Raw genomic sequence first — 18,712 nt, forward strand, 5'->3', positions numbered from 1 at the left:
TTTAGACTGCAGCAGGACCCAGGGGAAATCCTAAATGTGCTGTTCATCCACCTCCTGCAGGGTAAATGGTGGAGCTTCTCAGAGCCCAGCAAGCTTTCCTCATCCCAAACTGAGCATGGAGTTTGAACCAGGTCTGACCAGCCTGAGAGCAGGACAGCCGCTCCAGTGATCAGCTGCCACTTTTATTAATAATAAACTTAATGAGCTTAGGCTCCATTTCTGGAACCAGCCCAGCTTTGGTCATCAACTGCAATGGTAACAAAAGTAAGTCTTTGTTAAATTGATGGATAATACCCTTTGGATATTTATCATGCTTTTCTCAGTTAATTATTTCCTCTATTTAAGCCTTAGCCAAAATACAAACTGTATCAAATGAACAATTTCATTTTGTTGAGAGAAAAAAGCTGCTCGGAAAATGAGCACAAAAAACTACACACTCGAAAAATTAAGGATGAAGAAGACAGTAGCTAGAGAATGAAAATCTTATTTTAAATAAATCCAGTCACTAATGTCCATAATATTCCATACAAACCAACTAAACCAATTCAGAACACTGAAAGAGTGAAAGAACGTTAAAATATAAAATAAAAATGCAGGTAAATTCTTTTCCAGAAAGATTAAATAAATAAATAAATGATACAGCTAAGAAAATACTTTTAAAAGTATTTATTTTTAAAGCAGTCTTAGATCCTTATATTCCACCATGTCCAAACTCAGGTTTCCTACAAAAGAAAATCGGCAAAAACTGCTACTTTAAACAGTAAGGATTTAATCCTGACTTAAACTTGAGATTTTTTTGTACTGCCAGAGCTTAGCCCTTCACAGGAGCAAAAGAAAGGATTATTCACTCTGTCTGGCAGTATCAGATCCACAACAGGAACATGCAGCATCTGTAATTTCCTACTTCACCTGCTTCCAGATTTTCCAAGGTGACCAATAAGGCTGAAATCCCTATTTTCTGTCAGGATGGAGACAGCTTAACAAGCTCCAGTGCTAAAAACATGCTGAGCATCCAGGAAAATCAGGCTCTTTTTTCTGGTGGCTCAATTTGGACACCAAATTCCCAGTTCTTCTTAGAGGCATTCTATTAAATATTAAATATTGCTCCTGTGTATATTACCCCAGATCTGGATGCCAGCATGTTTTATTTGGGAGACACTTGGTATATTAGTGGCACTAAAATAAAGCATAAAAATGGACTTTTTTACTTCTACATAAATATGATAAAATTGGAAGTGTCAAACTTTCAGCTATGTAATTCTCTATAAAACTTAAATAAAATACCTATTTGGCCTGCAATGACAGGAGGTCTTACTACCAGAAGGATCAGTTTGTCAAGCAGGAGATGAAGAAATCGCACTACCGGCTCCAGTTGAGAGGAATTTAAAGCTGAAATGCTGCTCTTCAGTTCATTTTCCAAGTTGTTCTCCATAATTCTCATGTCTCCTATTCGCACAGGGAACATGTGCTCATCCAGAGCATGGACAAGTGCAAAGAACTTGTCGAGGTAAGGGTCCTACAACAAGCAAAAAGCCAATAATCAGCAAGAATCCCCCAAATATCTTCATTTTCTATGGATTTGTGTCTCAGGGATGGGCTCTCACTCTCATTTTTCTATCTGGCCATTTAAAATTAGCAGAAACTGAACATCTTTGAGAGATATGTCCATATTTAATTCTAATTCTAGTTTCAAAGTTATCAAGGCAAAACTAGAGGACCCACAGATTGTGTATTCTTAGACAAACCAGACAAAAATGCACTAAAATCACATTACTACTTACAGCACAAATAAAATACACACACCCCATCCAAATGACACAGTGGGAATTAATAAAACAAAAGCTCAAATGATTAAACAAAGTGATTGTCATCCTTATATTCAGATCAAAGGCAGACAGAGGGAAAATACAGGGAGGAAACAAAAGAGGAGGAGGGGAAAGAGAAGAACAAGAAAACAAGAACAAGAAAACAAGAACAAGAAAACATAATTTGCCTGGGCTGTGTTAGAGCTGTTGTATCAAACACAACAGGCTGAAAACACTGTTGGCCATTCACCCCCCTGTGAATTAAGGCCAAACCACTCATCTTTTTAAGCAGAACTTCTCAAATATACTCACAGCAGAATGTGGAAAAACAGGTGTGCTGGCTCAGAACTGAAAACGAGATTGTAATTTCACTACAAGGGATTGCCATACACAGCATCAACTCTGACAGTGTTTCAACTGTCAGAAGATTATTTTATTCCAGTGACTGCTCTGAACACCCACCTGAGTGTGGAGGGATGACACTGCAACAACTTCCACATTGAAAACCCCTTTGTGGTTGTCCACCCACTTCATCCCAGGGAGAGGAACCTGCACGTTGAGGAAGAATCAGAGAGGATGTGACAGAGAGCAGAGTTTAGGCTCTGCTAATTACAATTCAATTTATTTCATTTCTTTTGGCCAGATCACATGCACATAGCCACACACAAACACTAAAATTCTGTGTAAATTTAACGCTATTTAAGGAATTAATAAACGCACACACACAGATATGTGTGCACATCCTCTCATTTTTTTTCACATGTATTCTGCTGGTTTCCAGCAGGCAGAACTCAGCTCACCTCTGGAGAAAGCACTGAGTAAGCCTGTGGTGGCTTTTCCAATGACACAGGAAGGCAGAACTGACCCGTCTTTAACCGGCCGTTCTGCAGCATGGGGATCCACTGCAAAGAGAAGAAAACAACAAAAACACTCATTTCTTAAGGCTTTCTTTGACTTTTGCCAATTGCCCAAGCTCTCCAATGGGATATGAGCTCACAGGGATGCTAAACAAAGAGCCAGCAAATGCATTTGAATGAATCCTGAAAAATACAAGGATGGAAAGACACTCACGGTGTAGCCGACTGGAGTCTCCAGGGGTGTGTTTTGTTTTTGTTGGCAACTGACGTGGTAGAAAGTAAAAAGTAGGTGGTGGTGGTCTGTCAAAGTGGCTGGAAGCTTAATCTTGATTTCCTCGTGAAAATCAGGAGATCTGTGCAGAGAGCAGAGCCTCAGCTGAGTCACCCACAGTGGTTTGCTACCTTGTGCTCCAGACTGAACCCTTTGAGCTAAAGGATCTGCAGGGAAGGGAGTGTATGGGCAATCCCAAGGGATTAAAGCTCACTTTCTGATCACCAAAGACTGGAAAAACTTCTAATCCACAAAAAAAAATGGGCAGCAACTTCCTCCTCCTCACACAGGCACTCTGAACCGCATGAGCAATAAACTCCTGTCTCAACGTGGATACTGCCACAAGCCTGACCTGCAGGACAGCAATCTCCCCTGGAACAGCTCTCCCTGGCACAGCTGCAAAGCCAGGAAAATGTTCCTGCTGGATTCAGCACCCCTCACCCCAGCTGCAATGGAATTATTCTCAAGATCAAGGAGCTCCAATTTGTACCTAATGTCTAAAAGGTTCCAAGAAAACAACGGGAGCACCTGCACCCGTGAGTTTGGAACATAAATCTTCATGACTGCTGACTGGAGCTGTACTTGGAGCATCTGCTGAGCTGGGCTACGTGCTCAGGATCACACAAAGCTGATCTGTCCCCCAGCAAACAAAGACTCTGTCTCCCAGTTGTCACAAAACTCTAAGGACAGCATCAACTGGCACTGCAGTCTCTGTGAGTGCTGTCCAGACACTGATTGTTAAATAATTAACACCAGTCACTGGTGAGTCACTTCCACACTGTGTTTACCTGTTGTGATACACCACAGCTGTGTATGCTTCCTTGGAAAACTCAGGACAGCTGGATTTGCCAAAGATGACCTGCAAAAAGAGGAAAAAAACCACAGGAACCCCCCTTTAAAACTGTGCCAAGAATTTGTTCCATAATCCTGTAGAGACATTTAGAGATCCATTTACTGCGCACCCATTACAACTTGTTCCCTGCCCCTTCACTTATAGGCAGCACTTACTCAGTCACTGAAAAGGCACAATTTCAACAACTCCAGTGACACACAGACACAAACATGGCAGAAGAACTGATGGTGGAACCACCCCTGCACAGATCCTCTCTGAGTGAGGATCACTGCTGGCCCCGAACAAAGCTGTCACCTTTAATCCTTTGTCATGGAAGCAAAACTTCTATTCCAACCATGAGCAGTGCCTGCTGCAAACACAGAAACCCAGAATGGGTTGGGCTGGAAGGGAATTTAAATCCCATCTCAGGAATGAGACAGGGACAGCTTCCACTATCCCAGGTCGCTCCAAGTCCCATCCAATGTGGCCTTGAACACTTCCAGGGATGGAGAATCTCTCTGGACAATGTCTGTCAGGGCCTCACCACCTTTATAATCAATAATCTCATGTTAAAATTCCAGCTGCTCCACTGTCATCTTGCAAACTCTACACAACTGCACTCTTTGCTCTGAAATATCATTTTCTATTCCCCTGAACTCGTTCTTTTGAAATGCATTTCAGTGAGGTTTGAACAGCCTGACAGGAGTTTTAAGTGCTCCTTCCCATGGAGCACAGGGCCTCCCTCACCGGCATGGCATTGCTGGGGTCCTCTCCATACATGAACTGCACTTTCACTGTGATGTTCCTGGCAGATCCCTGCCGGTTGGCGAAGTTAAGGCTCTGTGGATACACATAAAGGAGATTCCTGCAAGAGACAAAGGCAGCAGCTGATGAGAGGGGTCACACCTTCATTAATGCTGTTATTTAAACCTCTCTGGAAAGGCTCACACTCAGAGGGTTTGACATTTTCTGTTCCATGAGATGCAGTGCACATCCAGACAAACAATTTGTCTTTGGTAATGACCCCTTATTGCACACATCAAAAGACATAATTTTTCAACTCTCATCACATTTTGAAACATTTCTTTTTTGGAAGGGTACTTGAAAAATCCATCTAAAAATTTCCTAGTGATTCTACAATCTAAATTCAAGAGGAAAGAAAATATGAATACAAAAGCTTTATTTACTTTATTTGCTCAACACAGAGCAAATATAACATGAATACATAAGCTTTATTTACTTTATTTGCTCAACACAGAGCAGCTGGTTTCTGTTAAATACCTCCCTCCTTGTGGCCTGTCCTTTTTTTTTCTTTTTTTTTTTTTCCTTTTCTTTTCTTTTTTAAATCTCCTGACATTGGGATAACTTCAGGTTACATTTCTCCTCTGAGATGGATTAAACTGAACAGATACATGTAGCTTCAGGTAATGACAACACTCCCAGGTAGCTAAAGAACTGTTTCAAAGGCTGAAGTAATAAAGTGCTCATCACATCCACAGGGAATGTGGCAGGACCTAATGGGAGGAAATTGCAGCACAGGAGATTTAGGTCAGGCACAAGGGAAAATGTTCTGGCTGTAAGGAGAGTTAAAGCAGTAGAACAAATTGCCTTGGAGGGTGTGAAACCTCCATTTTCTGGTGGTTTCTCAGGACAGGTGAGGCACACACTCTCCAGCTGGGTTTAAAGACAACCTCAAGCTTTTCTGGGCAGGGGACACATTCTGGAAACCCCTTCCAGTCCCATTTCTCCAAGTCCCTGGTTACTTTAACAGCCACAAGAGATGCAAAATTCTGCAGTATTTTCTGTCCTCTGAGCCCTGCTGGGCCCTTGCCAACAAGCTGAAAGTTGGATTCACGCTTCATCAGCAAAACTGTCCACTACAAACCCCTACCTGTCCTTTGTGAAGGCCATTTAGATCTACACAAAGCTCCTTGATGTTCTTTTAAAGACAAAAAAACCCCAGACTTTTCCACCTCAACATTCAGTTATTCAGAGGAAATGAACCTTCTTTTGCTGCCAAACAAGTCTAAATGTATGAACTGTTACGTATCTTTAAAAAACCAGCCTGGCAATCCCCATCCCACCTCCCAGCCAGCCCTGCCCACCACACCAGCATCATCCTCCTTGGCCAGCCTGGCTCCAGCCAGGGGATCCAGCAGGGATGGTCCATGGGAGCTCAGGGAGGGCTTCCAGGGCTGCCTCCAGCTCCCAGGGAGGAAGGACTGGCACGCTGCATTCTGGCCAAACACTGCACAACCAGCCCTCTGACAGCCCTGGCTTGTGAGGCAAGAGGAAAAAGAGGTTCCCTTCCCTCTGGGAACTGTTCCGTGGGTCTGAACACAATTTGTGAGTGGTTTCCAACTGTTCCTTGTCCCACAGAGACACCAGATGCCAGATGGGCTCAGAAGTGAAGTGAGGAGCACAGCAGGACAACTTTTAAGGTGTAATAAAGCAGCTGCTGTCGAGTGCTGGCAGCAGGAGGTTGGTAACAAAAAGACTTTTTTGGATTCTCAGAAGGGCAGTAACTCAGGGAAGGTACCTGGTGCCTTTTACATGCCAGGAGTTTCCAAAACACCTGCACTGGTGGGACACACTCCTGGAGGAGTAGCTGCAAAGGGAGGCTGCCCTTGGCTGCCTGAAATGGCACTAATGGCAAGATTTTGGCCAATGAATCCCACCCAAGGCCTTGGTTCTGATGGCAATTCCTCAAATCTCCTCCCCTAACAGCCCCATCTAGACAGCCCCAGCTAATGCTGATCCTAAGGAATTCCCTAAGAGCAGTCCAGCTCCAGGGACATTTGGGGCAGCCTCATGAACCAGGCTCTGCTTCACCCCTGCAGGCAGAGGAATAATCTTAGCAGGCAAGTGGGAATTTCTTCCCTCTCAAGTCCTTCATGGTGAATTAAGTTTTGGAATCCCATCCCCACTGGTCACTTTGCCAAATCAACGCTCCCCTACTATTTCAGAGAGGGCCAGGGCCATTTTTGTGACTCTCCTAAATTACTTTGTTCTGCCATGAATACATTTGCTGCTTGATGTTCTTTTAAAATGAAAATGGATATGAAAATTTACTCTAAAATGTACCTTGCTCATAAAACTTTTATTAAGTATTATTAGTACTTAAGAGAAAGATTTAAGGTATTTGTGAAGCCAGGCTACAGGATCCCTATATTAAAGGCAGGCTTATGCAAAGGATTGATTTATGCTGAGGAAAGGGACAGGTCATTCCCCTCTCCACTGCTTTTCAAGCCCTCATTAAGGGCACTTCACTGGGAAAAAGCTCTTATGGGATTTGAGATGCACAGATCCCACTGGAATAGGGGACAGGGGATGTTCCCCCCTGTTCAGGCAGCCTCCCTCCAGAGGGTTTCCTATTACAGGCATCTTCCCTTTGTGGAAAACTTACATGGAAAAAGGGGAAAAAATGCCCAGCTAGCAAACCAGAATGTGATTCCCAAATGGAAAAATCCTGCTTGACCTTACCACTGGTCAAGTTGGGTTTGAACCCTGGTTTGGGTTGAAGGGATGTAAAGATCACCTCATGCCACCCCCTGCCATGTCCAGAGGACACGTTCCACTGTCCCAAACCCTGTCCCACCTGTCCTTGGACACTTCCTGGGATGGGGAAACTCTGGACAAACTGGGCCAGGGCCTCACCACCCACACAGACATTAATTTATTCCCAGTATCTAATCTCATCTAAACTACTCTCTTTCAGGTTAAAACCATCACCTCTTGTCCTGTCACGCCAGGCCATTGTCCCAAGTCCCTTTCCAGCTTTCCTGGAGTCCCTTTAGACACTGGAAGGAGCTCTAGGATCCCCCCAGAGCCTTCTCTTCTCCATCCCCAGCTCTCCCAGCCTCTGTTCTACCTCACATCACTAAAAACCTCAGATCTTCCTGTCTAAACACAGCCATGGAAAGGGACTGATGGCTGAAAAAGTGACAGAACATTATAAATGTCTTGATTTCCATCAATAAAAGTTTCAGGCAGGAGCTGTAAACCCAAGGACTTGTGTTTGGAGCTTTTATTAAAATGCCATGCCAAATATATGCAAAGCTTATCCTATTATCTCAAACAGATCTCAAAAGTACTTCTACTTCCATAAAATAAATTGCTAAAGTGCAAAGGCTTCCCAAGCCATGGACATAACGGCACCAGGCACTCCTCTAAATATTTATGTAACATCATTGCAGCCATTTTGCAAAATCCTTCACAAAGGCATTGAAACATTAAGAGCTGCTCCTAACTCTTACACAATGAAAATTCCTATGAATGAATTTTCTTATTATGAAAATTTCCCTTTTCAGTAAAACCCAAAGACCTTTTTCTTTGCTTTATTCCTACTATAAAAATCATTTAAAGCCCATATAATCAGGGTCACCCAGGTGCATGAAAGATCTTCAGGATCATGTTTGTTATATACATCTTTTCCTGACAACTCTCAGAGGCAGGATTCCCTCTCAGGGCTTCCAAAGCTCTTGAATTTTATGGTTTAATCATGGCAGAAGCTCTTCTCCTCTCTGCTTTCCTGTGTCCCACTTTTCTTCTGGACTCTGGGACTGTTGTGACATCTAGGGGTGCTCTGTAGTGAGTTTAGCACTGTCTGACTTCATGGCCTTGGCATTAATATGGAAACGTGCTTGGCAGCTAATTAGTGCTTCATTAATATTTGACATCAGGGCCTTTGGCTGCCTTTTCCCTTTGGAAAACAAACCTTTCCCACGGGTAGTGTCGTGTCTGAGCAGCACAGGGGACACAAGCTGTAGAAACCTGGCAGAATGTCTGATCCCCAGTTGTTTGGTCATTGCTATTTCTTCACTAACTCCCTACATTTTTAGAAAGACTAAGCCAAGAAGAAAGATTTTTGGGAGGTGACGGGGTTAGGAAGAATTCAAAATAAACCATAAATATTTCTTACATGAAATAGTTAAAAAAGAAAATGGTTCATTTGAAACCACATAAAACTGGGGCCACTCAAGTACTGTGAAGTGGATTGAACAATGTCTGTACATAGGTTTGGGTTTTTTTGTTGTTTTTTTTTTTTTTTAATTTTACAACCAGTTTTTCAAGTTTTGCAGCTCAAAATCCCTGTGTCAGAAGCCAGAGAAACAATTCAGAATTGTTTTTTTTTGAAGGAATCCCTATTCTGCCCAGAGCTGGGCCTGATCATCTCCCTACTTCTGCTATTTTTCCATACTTCAGGTACTCCAGTAACTCTGATCCCAATCATACTGGTACAAAATATTCCACAGCAATTAATCTGAGATCTAAAATACTTTCACAGTATTTAATTGTGAATGGGAAGGTCACCTGGATATTACCAACCCCTAAGCACACCAAAAATCCAACATATGAGGTAAAAGTTTCAGTTTTTAAACATTTTTTCTATGGATGCTTCATATCATACGTGCATATGTACATCAACAACACAACAAGAAGTCCAGGGGAAGAATTTCTAAACATACAAGAATTTGGCAAAAACCTGAAAACTCTCCAAAGCACATTGTGCAATGTTTGATTTTGATTTCTTGGATTGCTATGAATGAGTCCAGAAAGAGAAATACCATTGACTCACACTGCAGTACTACCCAAAAAAGCCATGTTTTCATGCAGAGACCCACTGCAGAACTGGGCATTTATTTCAGAGCACTTGCAGCCTTTCTTTATGCAGTGTGAATCTTAAACAGCAAAAAGAATGCTAAGGTGAGAAATGCAAGCGAGGTATTATTTATCTCACCCACCTCTGCAAAGCAGCTCTTAAAAAATAAGTTTTATATGGTGTAAATTACTGCACAAACCTTAACACAGCAGAATCACATCCAGGCAATCTCTGGACCTAATTCCCTCTTTCTCACTTAATCTGGGCTCCATGACAAGTAAATCCACTGCAGCACAATGAGTTACATCAGAAAACGGCCTGAGATGAAAATCGAGTTGTGTGAATCATCTGGGAATATTCTGCCCTTCCACAGCTCATCAAGGAGCTTCACAACCTGAACATCCAGTGCTCTCAAACATGGTAAAATCCTTTCACACTCCCGAGGCAATAAAGGGAACCAAACAACACAAACAAGGAGCAGTTTAAGCCCTTACCCAGATTATGACCCAAAATTAACCTATTAAAAAGAGTTGTGTGAAAAACACCGTGTCATCAATAACATTTTACACCAGAAGGCCTGGCAGATGGAAAAGTTCAGAACCAGTTTAATCAGCAACGTGCCCGTCTCTCAATTTTATCTTCCCAGGTACCAACCTACATTCAGGAGGGGTTACACTCGTTCAAACACACACAGCTTAATGATCAACCTGTGCTCTGCCTCTCCCAAAATGAAGAGGAGTATAAATAGATCAAGTTCTGCAACCCAGAACAGCCACAGAGCACGAGCTGTCACTGGGAAAAGCCTCTGCATCCTGAGCAAAGAGAGCCAGAGGCAGGGAACATGAAGATCATTCCAGTTTTACTATTCCTGGCCCCCCTGGCTCTCCCAGCTGGAGCTGACAAGGATTTTTTCTCCGTGGGTCCCGCCGCATCTCCCGAAACGAAATCGAGATTTGCGATGTTGGACGACGTCCGAATCTTGGCCAATGGGCTCCTCCAGCTGGGCCACGGCCTCAAAGACTTTGTCCACAAGACCAAGGGGCAGATGAACGACATCTTTCAGAAACTCTACATTTTTGACAGGTCCTTTTACGAGCTCTCCCTGCAAACCAGCGAAATCAAGGAGGAAGAAGAACAGCTCCGGCAAACCACGGCCAGGCTGCAAATCAACAATGAGGAGATAAAGAACCTCTCACAGGAGATGAACCTGAAGATTGAAGACCTCATCCAAAACAAAATCCAGCTGCAGGAGCAAGTGTGGGGACTGGAGGACAAGGTCACCAAACTGGCCATTTTCCAGCCTTCGGTGCAAGAGACAAAAGAAATTTCTTCACTCAAAGTAAGTGACTTGTGAAAGGCCCTGACACATTGAGCCAAAATACACTGCAATGCCATCATCAGGAATTGTGCAACAGAAGCTCATGCTTCCCATTGCTCCTCACCGGAGTACTAGTCTGATTTTTTGAGGAAGAAATCACTGTAATAACTTTAAAAAAAATCACTGCCTTACTCTGACACAGCGTTAATTTTGCAGTAAAATTCCCCAGAGAAATCAGTGAAAAATTGTGAAATTATAAAGCTCTGTGTTATTTTCAGTATTGATCTGCAAATTGATTTTAAGGAATTTTGTCACCATAATGATAAAAAAGTTTTGCAATCTGGAAAATTATGAGATTCCCAAGCCCATGGGTCTGTACATCACCAGCTCATCCCAGATCAATGCAGTGGGAACTGCCTGTCCAATGCAGAAACAGGGAGCTTAAACCTTTAGAGAAGGGCATTTATAGCACCTGTAGAACCTCCAGAACCAAAGAACCTGACAGGTATTGATAAAATTAATATGTTAATTATGCAAGCAGTTAGGTGGGTATAAGGTTTTCTATAGAAAAGGAAATATTAACTGTATTTTACAAAAGTATAAAAGGGCCAAGCAATTTGTATGGCAAAATACTGGATGTTTGTGTCAAAGCAAAAAGATGAATCCTGATCTCTCAAATCCCAAGCTGATACCCTAAATGCTGGGAATTTTTCCCTTTTTCAATCTAGTTTGAATCAAGGGCTGATTCCACAGAACATAATTGTTCTGGATGTGAAAAGAGAAGGAAAAGAGCAATCAAAAAATGAGTCTACAAAGCTGCCAGTAGCTTGTCTCCAAAAAATGGGCGTTTGCTCCAGAAGCAAAGAAATTTTTCAGTTTAGAGGCAAAGCATGCAAACCTCTGGAGCTGGACTTTGATGATCCTTGTGGGTCCCTTCCAGCTAGGGACATTCGAGGATTCCCTGGAAAAGGAAGGGAACGTTCAGTGGTTTGTGCCTCTCGAAACTGGCCCCAGGACAAGAGTTACAGAGGCAGCACCACTGCTGAAGGTCTTCTGCTGCTCCTAACCCTCCTCCATCCTCCCCTCCCTGCCCTCAGGCTTTTGTGGAGCAGCAGGACAACGACATCAAGCAGCTCCTGAGGATCGTGGAGGACCAGCACGTGCAGCTGGACAGGCAGCACAACCAGATCATGGAGCTGGAAGATAAGGTACAGGATCCACCCTGCTTCCCCTTCCATCTCTCCTGACACTGAGGGAGCTGAGGGTCCCATCCTTGTTGGGTCAGGCACCCCTTGTTGAGTTTGGGGTGCAGAGAAAGGTGGGACCATTTCAGGTACCTGTTCTGGGGACAGGCTGCAGCACTGCCAGGCAGGAGCTGTGGCCAACAACAGCTTTGAGACCTTGGCACTCACACCAGGCTGCTGCATCTCTGACTGCTCTTTTGGGTTTTTTCCTCTTATTATCTATCACATCATTGCTCCTCCATTGGTCTGGAAGTCTCATTGCTCTCTACCTCTTTCTTAATTTCCAAAACCCACTCCCAGAGTGGAAGTCCAACATGTATCACTGTAATACAGCACAACCAGCGTGATCAGGTTTAATTTATTCTGAGAGGAAAATGCATTTCAGCCTGAGGAACTGTGGGTTCTGTCCTCCTCAGCTGTTGGTATTATTTGTCTAAGTGATGTCACCTGAGGAAATAAGCTAATCTGTTTGTCCATTAAAAATTATTATTAAATAAGTTAAATCTGATTGCCCATTAAGATGCACCACAAGAGAAGGGGTCATTTCCTCCCTCCATAAATCCTACCCTGCCAGAGCAGTGGCACAGCTGGCAATCCCACACATAAAATCCACCAGTGTGGAGCTGCAGTTATTTGTATGTGGTAAATTGGGAATTCCACAGGGTGACACTCACAAGAATAATTATTCTCTGCATGACATTGTCTTGATCCATGAACTTCATCATTCCAGAGCCTTGGGAAGTTAACAGTGTAATTATGGCTCTTCCAGCTAAACCACATCGAGCTCCTGGAGCTGCTGGAGAATTCCTTCCTGGGGGAGCAGCAGGAGGCAGAGCCCATCCCCTCTGCTGTGCACAGGCCCACGGCTGGGACATACAGAGCTGATGGTGAGACCCCGTCTCTGAGACTGACTACAGCACGTGCTGCCTTCCCACCACCCCCTGGGACAGCCCTGCACTGGTTTGTAGGAGCCAAAGACTAAAAGGAGATGATTTTTATGTTATACACTGGGCTGTGGGAAGGAATTAGATTTCCTTCTTTGGAAAAAATGTCATTATCTATTTAGGCCCACTCCAGCTGTACTTGTCTCTGGGGTGACACACAGGAACAATGTCCAAGAATGCAGTAATAGGATGCATTTCCCTCTTGTAAACATGCTGTGACCATGCTTTTACCCATGTCTCTCTTGTGGAACCTGAACAGAGAACTCATTTACTTCACACGGGCTAATTACAAGATTTAGGAGTCCTTTCTTTGAAGTTGAAAGGCACTGATGAAGTGTAGCACTGAGAATGGTATTTACTAGGAGCTTTACAAGGCACAGGAAAGCCCATTTGCCACAGTCCAGTCTTAGGCCTTAGAAACTTTCCAAAATCCTCCAAACTGAAACCCTGCCTAACTTAAAAACCAGAGCCTTATGCACACCTTGGCAGCTGCACTATTATGCCCAAAGCAGTCTGTCCATTCCAAGACATTTATTGTAAAATAGAATTACCAATATGATCGTTCCCATTTTTTTCTTTTGCTCTCAGCTCAGCACACTCCAAGCAGGATTTCTAACAGGCTGTTTGCTCCCCAGGTGCTGCTGCTGACTGCACTGCTCTCTACCACACTGGGGTGCAGGCCAGTGGGGTCTACACTATTCAGCCCAATGGCTCAGAAGCTTTCAATGTCTACTGTGAAATGAAATTTGGTAAGAGCTGTGCCAGCAACAGCCTAATTTTCACACAAGTATCTTCCTCTAAGCCAAACAACTCTGTGTCCTCCCAAAGAACACAAAAACTGTACAAATTCATGTATCTTCTTGACTTCTCTTAGTGGCCTGTCTGCTCTAAGTTAGGTTTCCCATATCCTGCAATCTCTTATCACTGCTCTCATTCTTAACTCCTCTCTTGTTTATACTGAGGAAAGGACATTCAATCATGTGACATAAATTAAGGATATCCAAATCCCAGGCCCCTTTAGCTGTAGGCAATGAAAATGGTCATTATAAAACCCATTACAGGGTAACCATGGATGCATTTCCCAAAGAAAAACAAGCAGCAAACAATTTGCTTTTACAAAAGTAAAATTTTGTTCATTAACAGGCTGTACTTTAGACTGAGCTGTGCCAAAGTGAAGCCAGAGAAGTGAGTCCTGGGATGGGATTCCTGTGCCACGTTTGGGTGGCTCAGCAGCCAGAACACAACTGCCATGTCACCTCCCTAAGGAACCCAAATTTGTTCCTTTTGCCACCCACAGCTTGGCCAGTTCCCTCATTCCCTGGTTCCTCTGCACCCCCAGAGCTGCTCTGCCCCACATCCCTTCCCATGCCCTCAGAGAGAGCTGGGGAGCGTGTGGGGCCACCTCACGTGTTTGGACGTGCACGCCCAGCTCCCAGGGCTGCCCTCTGCAGAAAGCTCCTTTGCTGCCATTTGCTGGAGCAGCTGCAGTGAGGGTGTCATGACCTGGGCTCAGGGAAAACCCTCCTGGAGCTGCAGCTGGGCACAGCCCCGGCACCTCGTCCCTGCCCCAGAGCTGTGCCAGCCACTATCAGCAGAGTCTGACCCTCTGAGCCCATGTCTGGGGCTCTTATCTCTTCTTTATCAATTTCTCTGTCTCTCAGGCCTCATAAACACGTGAAACCCAGTTAAGGCAGCCTAACAGAATAGTTCTGTGAGAGGAGTCACCCCGGGTGTGGCCAAGGACACTGGAGGGGCCCTGAGCTCTCTCCAGTTGGGCTCACTTCAATTCCCTTCATCAAGACCTCAATTAACTCATTCTACCTCAAAATGGGAGCACCCCAGAGCACACTGAGGGACAGGGAATGAGGCCAAGGCCAAGCTGTGACTTATTTCCCTTTTTCACAGGCACATCGTGGACTGTAATCCAGAAGAGAGTGGACGGATCGCTGGACTTCAACCAAACTTGGGATGCCTACACAAATGGTTTTGGTGACCTCAATGGTAAATATTCCTTTTTTGGGTGTGTATCAATCGATTTGAGAAGCTGAATCTTCTTATGGAAAGGAAAGCAGACTAAACCTGCAAATAGCAGCTAACTGATTTATTGGAAATAGCAGGAAGAAGCAGAAGTGCTTACTAGAACACATAGCTTGTGAAATTCTCAAAGACATCCCTTCAAATGTGTGTTTAGAAACTGAATCAAGGCCAGAATGCTATAAACAGTATTTTATCAAGATTTTACTACTTATAAAAACACCTCCCAAAGTATTTCAAACACACACAAAGGCAGACCCTCACGAAGTTGCTGTCACTAGTTTCTCTGCGCCTTCCTGCAATCCTGTTACCCTTAAAACCACATCAATTTTTCCAGCCTCAGGAGAGCCCAAGGCTGTGTGTGCTCCCCTGAGCAAACACCTCAGGCTTCTCCAGAGTGGCCAATCCCCTCCATGGCCGGATAGGGTGAGGAAACACCCACGTTCCCCTGTTAATCATCAACTCCAAAGAATTTGTAGCACCAAGTGCTGCCCAACAGCCTCCTCATCCAGAATATTCTCTGTGTTTTTCTCATATGAGATGAGTGACCTCTTGTTTGGGAAACAGTCTGACTTCCTAAGCATAGCACAGATCTAAACCTCACCAAGGTGAGCAGCAATATTGACCTATTTCCACTTCTTTTATAATAAAGAGCTGCTGGATCTCAACCTTCCCCTCAGCTTTGGGATAGAAGTTCCCAGCTGTAAAGTTTTATCTGATCCCGCTGGATGCTTTAGTGGCTCCTTGATTGGTCTCCCAATTCCCAAATACTGCACCAAAAAGCAGCCAAACGTTTTCAGTGTTGGATTTTACAGAGAATTTCACTCCTCTCAGCTATGTCCTAGTCAGTGCTCTGCTGCATCTTCTGAGGAGATAAAATAAACCAGGTTACAGCTCCTAACCTGGAAATTAGGGGGTATTTTCTTCAAGCATCTTGTGCTCTATGGGTTTAAATGCCAGCTGTGTGCATGGCACTCACATTCAGCCCCACTTTGTACATGTGGCAATTACCTGTGCTGATAATAAGCTACTTAATGAATATAATATATGAAACCAATTAAACTAATGATCAGAAATTCCAGCAAAAGAAAAATTCCCTTTGTACAGGAGGGTGCTGAAACCCCAGTTTGGTTCTGCAGCTCTTTCCTCCCAAAATGCAACAATTGCCATTAGGTTTTATGTATGTCACTAGCTTCATTTGTCACACATTCCAATTACACACTTCTTAAATGTCTCCAGCTCCCTCTCAGAGCTCCACACGAGGTGGGAAACTTAAAGGGGGAAGCTCCAGTTCATTTAGAACTCCCGCTTTTATTGATCATCAGTGTGCAATTAAGCAGAGGTAAACAAAAAGAATGTAGCAGCAGACCTCTGCAAAGATCAACGGTCCCCAAGACTCAAATCACTGATTTAATTAAAGCAATTAATAAAGCCTCTTAAATACTGTATTTTCACACACACTACCTGCAGGTTTATCCCTAAAACCATCTCTTCCCTCCAACTTTGCAGAGGAATTCTGGCTGGGTCTGAAGAAGATCTACTCCATCACCCAGCAGGGGAATTACCTGCTGCGGATCGAGCTGCAGGACTGGAAAGGGAACAGGAGGCACATCGAGTACAGCTTCAGCCTGGGGGGCCCCAGCACCAACTTCACCCTGCAGCTGTCCAGGATGTCGGGCAGCATTCCCAACGCGCTGCCGGAGCACGCCCGGCTCCGCTTCTCCACCGCCGACCACGCCACGGCCGGGGGCTCCAGCTGCCCCCAGAGCCACCCAGGTACGGCCCAGGGCATGGGAGCTGCCCTGCTCCACTGGGAAGGGAGCCTAAAGCTCATCCTGGGGGGCTCAGCCTGGAGAAAAGGAGACTCAGGGCTGCCCCCATCACTCTGCACAGCTCCTGAAAGGTGCCTGTGCTCAGCTGGGCCTGGGCTCTTTCTGCAGCAGCACTGACAGAACCAGAGCACACAGCCTCGAGCTGCAGCCAAGGGAAAATGCAGCCTCAAGCTGCACCAAGGGAAATGTAATTTGGATATTAGGAAAAAGTTTTTCACTGAAACGGTGATAAAGTTCTGGAATGGCTGCCCGGGGAGGTGGTGGGGTCCCCATCCCTGGGTGTGTTTAACAAAGCCTGGATGTGGCACTGGGTGCCAGAGTTTAACTGAGGTGTTGGGGCTGGGCTGGACTCCATGATCTTGGAGGTCTCTTCCAACCCAGTCATTCTGTGAATTCTGTGAAACCCTGATGCCTTCCACTATCCCAGGGTGCTTCAAGCCCCGTCCAGCCTGGCCTTGGACACTTCCAGGGATGGGGAATCCACAGTCTCTCCAGACAACCTCTGCCAGCCCCTTACTACCCTCACAGGGAAAAACTTCTTCCCAATCTAATTTCTTCCCAGTATCCCATCTAATCCTGCCCTCCTGGTGCAACCAACACCAGAAACAGAACAGACAGCCCAGGCTGAAATAACCCCAGGATGAGATTCCAAACTCTGAAGCAAAGGGCTGTCCCTCCTCTGATGCCTGGTCTGCTGTGGCAGCTCCAGGTTGAGTTGTTAGATCCCTCTTTGCAAAAAACTTAAAGACAAACTGACTTCTAACTCATTTAAGCTACAATCCTAAAGTTAATAATGAGTGAGTTTCCATTTGAAGGCAGATTTTAGCTGCTTGTCCTATACACATAATATAATCACTCCCCAAAGAGCAAGAGATGCAAGGGTGAGGCTATTTCTCTTTGGAGATAATTTGGTTAAAGGGTTCTTAATTAAGAACCCTTAAACCCTTTGTAAATCTCTGATTTACAAAGCTTTTATGTTTGCCAGTTTATAGCAGAAAGCAAACAACTGAAGAAGCAATTAAATGATTGAACCACAGGAGACAAAACTGTCCTCCAGCCACCTGCTTCATGCAACAAACACTTTGTACATCATCCCAGGCATTCTTGAAAATTGTGAATGCCTGAAACAATGCCAAGAGGGGCACCTTGTGTCCAGGGAAGGGCCCCTCAAGACAAGGACATGGAGGGGCTGGAGCATGGCCAGGGAAGGGAATGGAGCTGGGGAAGGGTCTGGAGCAGCTGAGGGAGCTGGGCAGGGGCTCAGCCTGGAGCAAAGGAGGCTCAGGGGCCCTTGTGGCTCTGCACAGCTCCTGACAGGAGGGCACAGCCGGGGGGGTCGGGCTCTGCTCCAGGGAACAGGGACAGGAGAGGGAATGGCCCCAAGTTACAGCAGAGGATGTTTAGATTGGATATTTGGGAAAATTTCTTCATGGAGAGGGTTGTCCAGCCTTTGGTGGTGAGGTCCCATCCCTGGAGGGATTTAAAATCCAGGCAGGTGTGGCATTTGGGGACATGGCTCAGTGGTGGCCTTGGCAGTGCTGGGGAATGGCTGCACTCAGTGACTTTAGAGGATTTTCCCAACCCAAACAATTCAGTGATTTGGGAATCCTGGGTAGATGCCAACTGAGCTGGAATTTAGGGTCTAAAGCAGATTTATGCTGCAAAGAGGAGCTGTTTACTCTGCCACAGACTGACATGGCCACGTTTCTCCTCAGGAGGCTGGTGGCACAATGAGTGTGAGGAAACCAACCTGAACGGGAACTACGTCACACCACGGTCCAGGGGAAGGCTGGACAGAGGAAAAGGCCTCTACTGGAAGCCTAAGAAAGGAAGATACTACCTGCTCAAGTCAACCAAAATAATGATCCACCCAACAGACTTAAAAAGCTTTGACTGAGTGCTCAACCTGCTGCATTTGAACTCAGAACAAACACAAGGAACTTCACCACACCAAAGGACTTGATGCTGTGTTT

At 44.8% G+C, this 18,712-nt stretch overlaps 2 protein-coding genes across 13 annotated transcripts in view; one reads left to right on the forward strand and one right to left on the reverse strand.

The window, feature by feature from the left end:
• DOCK7 (dedicator of cytokinesis 7) overlaps nucleotides 1-18,712 on the reverse strand; it is a 96,685-nt gene that overhangs the window by 38,795 nt on the left and 39,178 nt on the right. For all 12 annotated transcript variants that reach the window (XM_036387771.1, XM_036387769.1, XM_036387773.1 and 9 more), the window contains exons 15-20: nucleotides 4,513-4,630; nucleotides 3,722-3,792; nucleotides 2,877-3,015; nucleotides 2,606-2,707; nucleotides 2,268-2,354; nucleotides 1,285-1,516 (exon numbers count right to left, since the gene is read on the reverse strand). In XM_036387771.1, the coding sequence (XP_036243664.1) occupies nucleotides 1,285-1,516; nucleotides 2,268-2,354; nucleotides 2,606-2,707; nucleotides 2,877-3,015; nucleotides 3,722-3,792; nucleotides 4,513-4,630 (749 nt within the window). The remainder of the gene's footprint in view (nucleotides 1-1,284; nucleotides 1,517-2,267; nucleotides 2,355-2,605; nucleotides 2,708-2,876; nucleotides 3,016-3,721; nucleotides 3,793-4,512; nucleotides 4,631-18,712) is intronic.
• On the forward strand, nucleotides 10,096-18,636 carry ANGPTL3 (angiopoietin like 3). Its single transcript, XM_036387776.1, has 7 exons — nucleotides 10,096-10,706; nucleotides 11,783-11,893; nucleotides 12,699-12,816; nucleotides 13,509-13,622; nucleotides 14,779-14,874; nucleotides 16,417-16,683; nucleotides 18,455-18,636. The coding sequence occupies exons 1-7, from the start codon at nucleotides 10,209-10,211 to the stop codon at nucleotides 18,634-18,636; spliced, it is 1,386 nt and encodes a 461-aa protein (XP_036243669.1). The 5' UTR covers nucleotides 10,096-10,208.

This window comes from Molothrus ater, chromosome 9 (genome assembly GCF_012460135.2).
Source record: "Molothrus ater isolate BHLD 08-10-18 breed brown headed cowbird chromosome 9, BPBGC_Mater_1.1, whole genome shotgun sequence".
NCBI lineage: Eukaryota > Metazoa > Chordata > Aves > Passeriformes > Icteridae > Molothrus > Molothrus ater.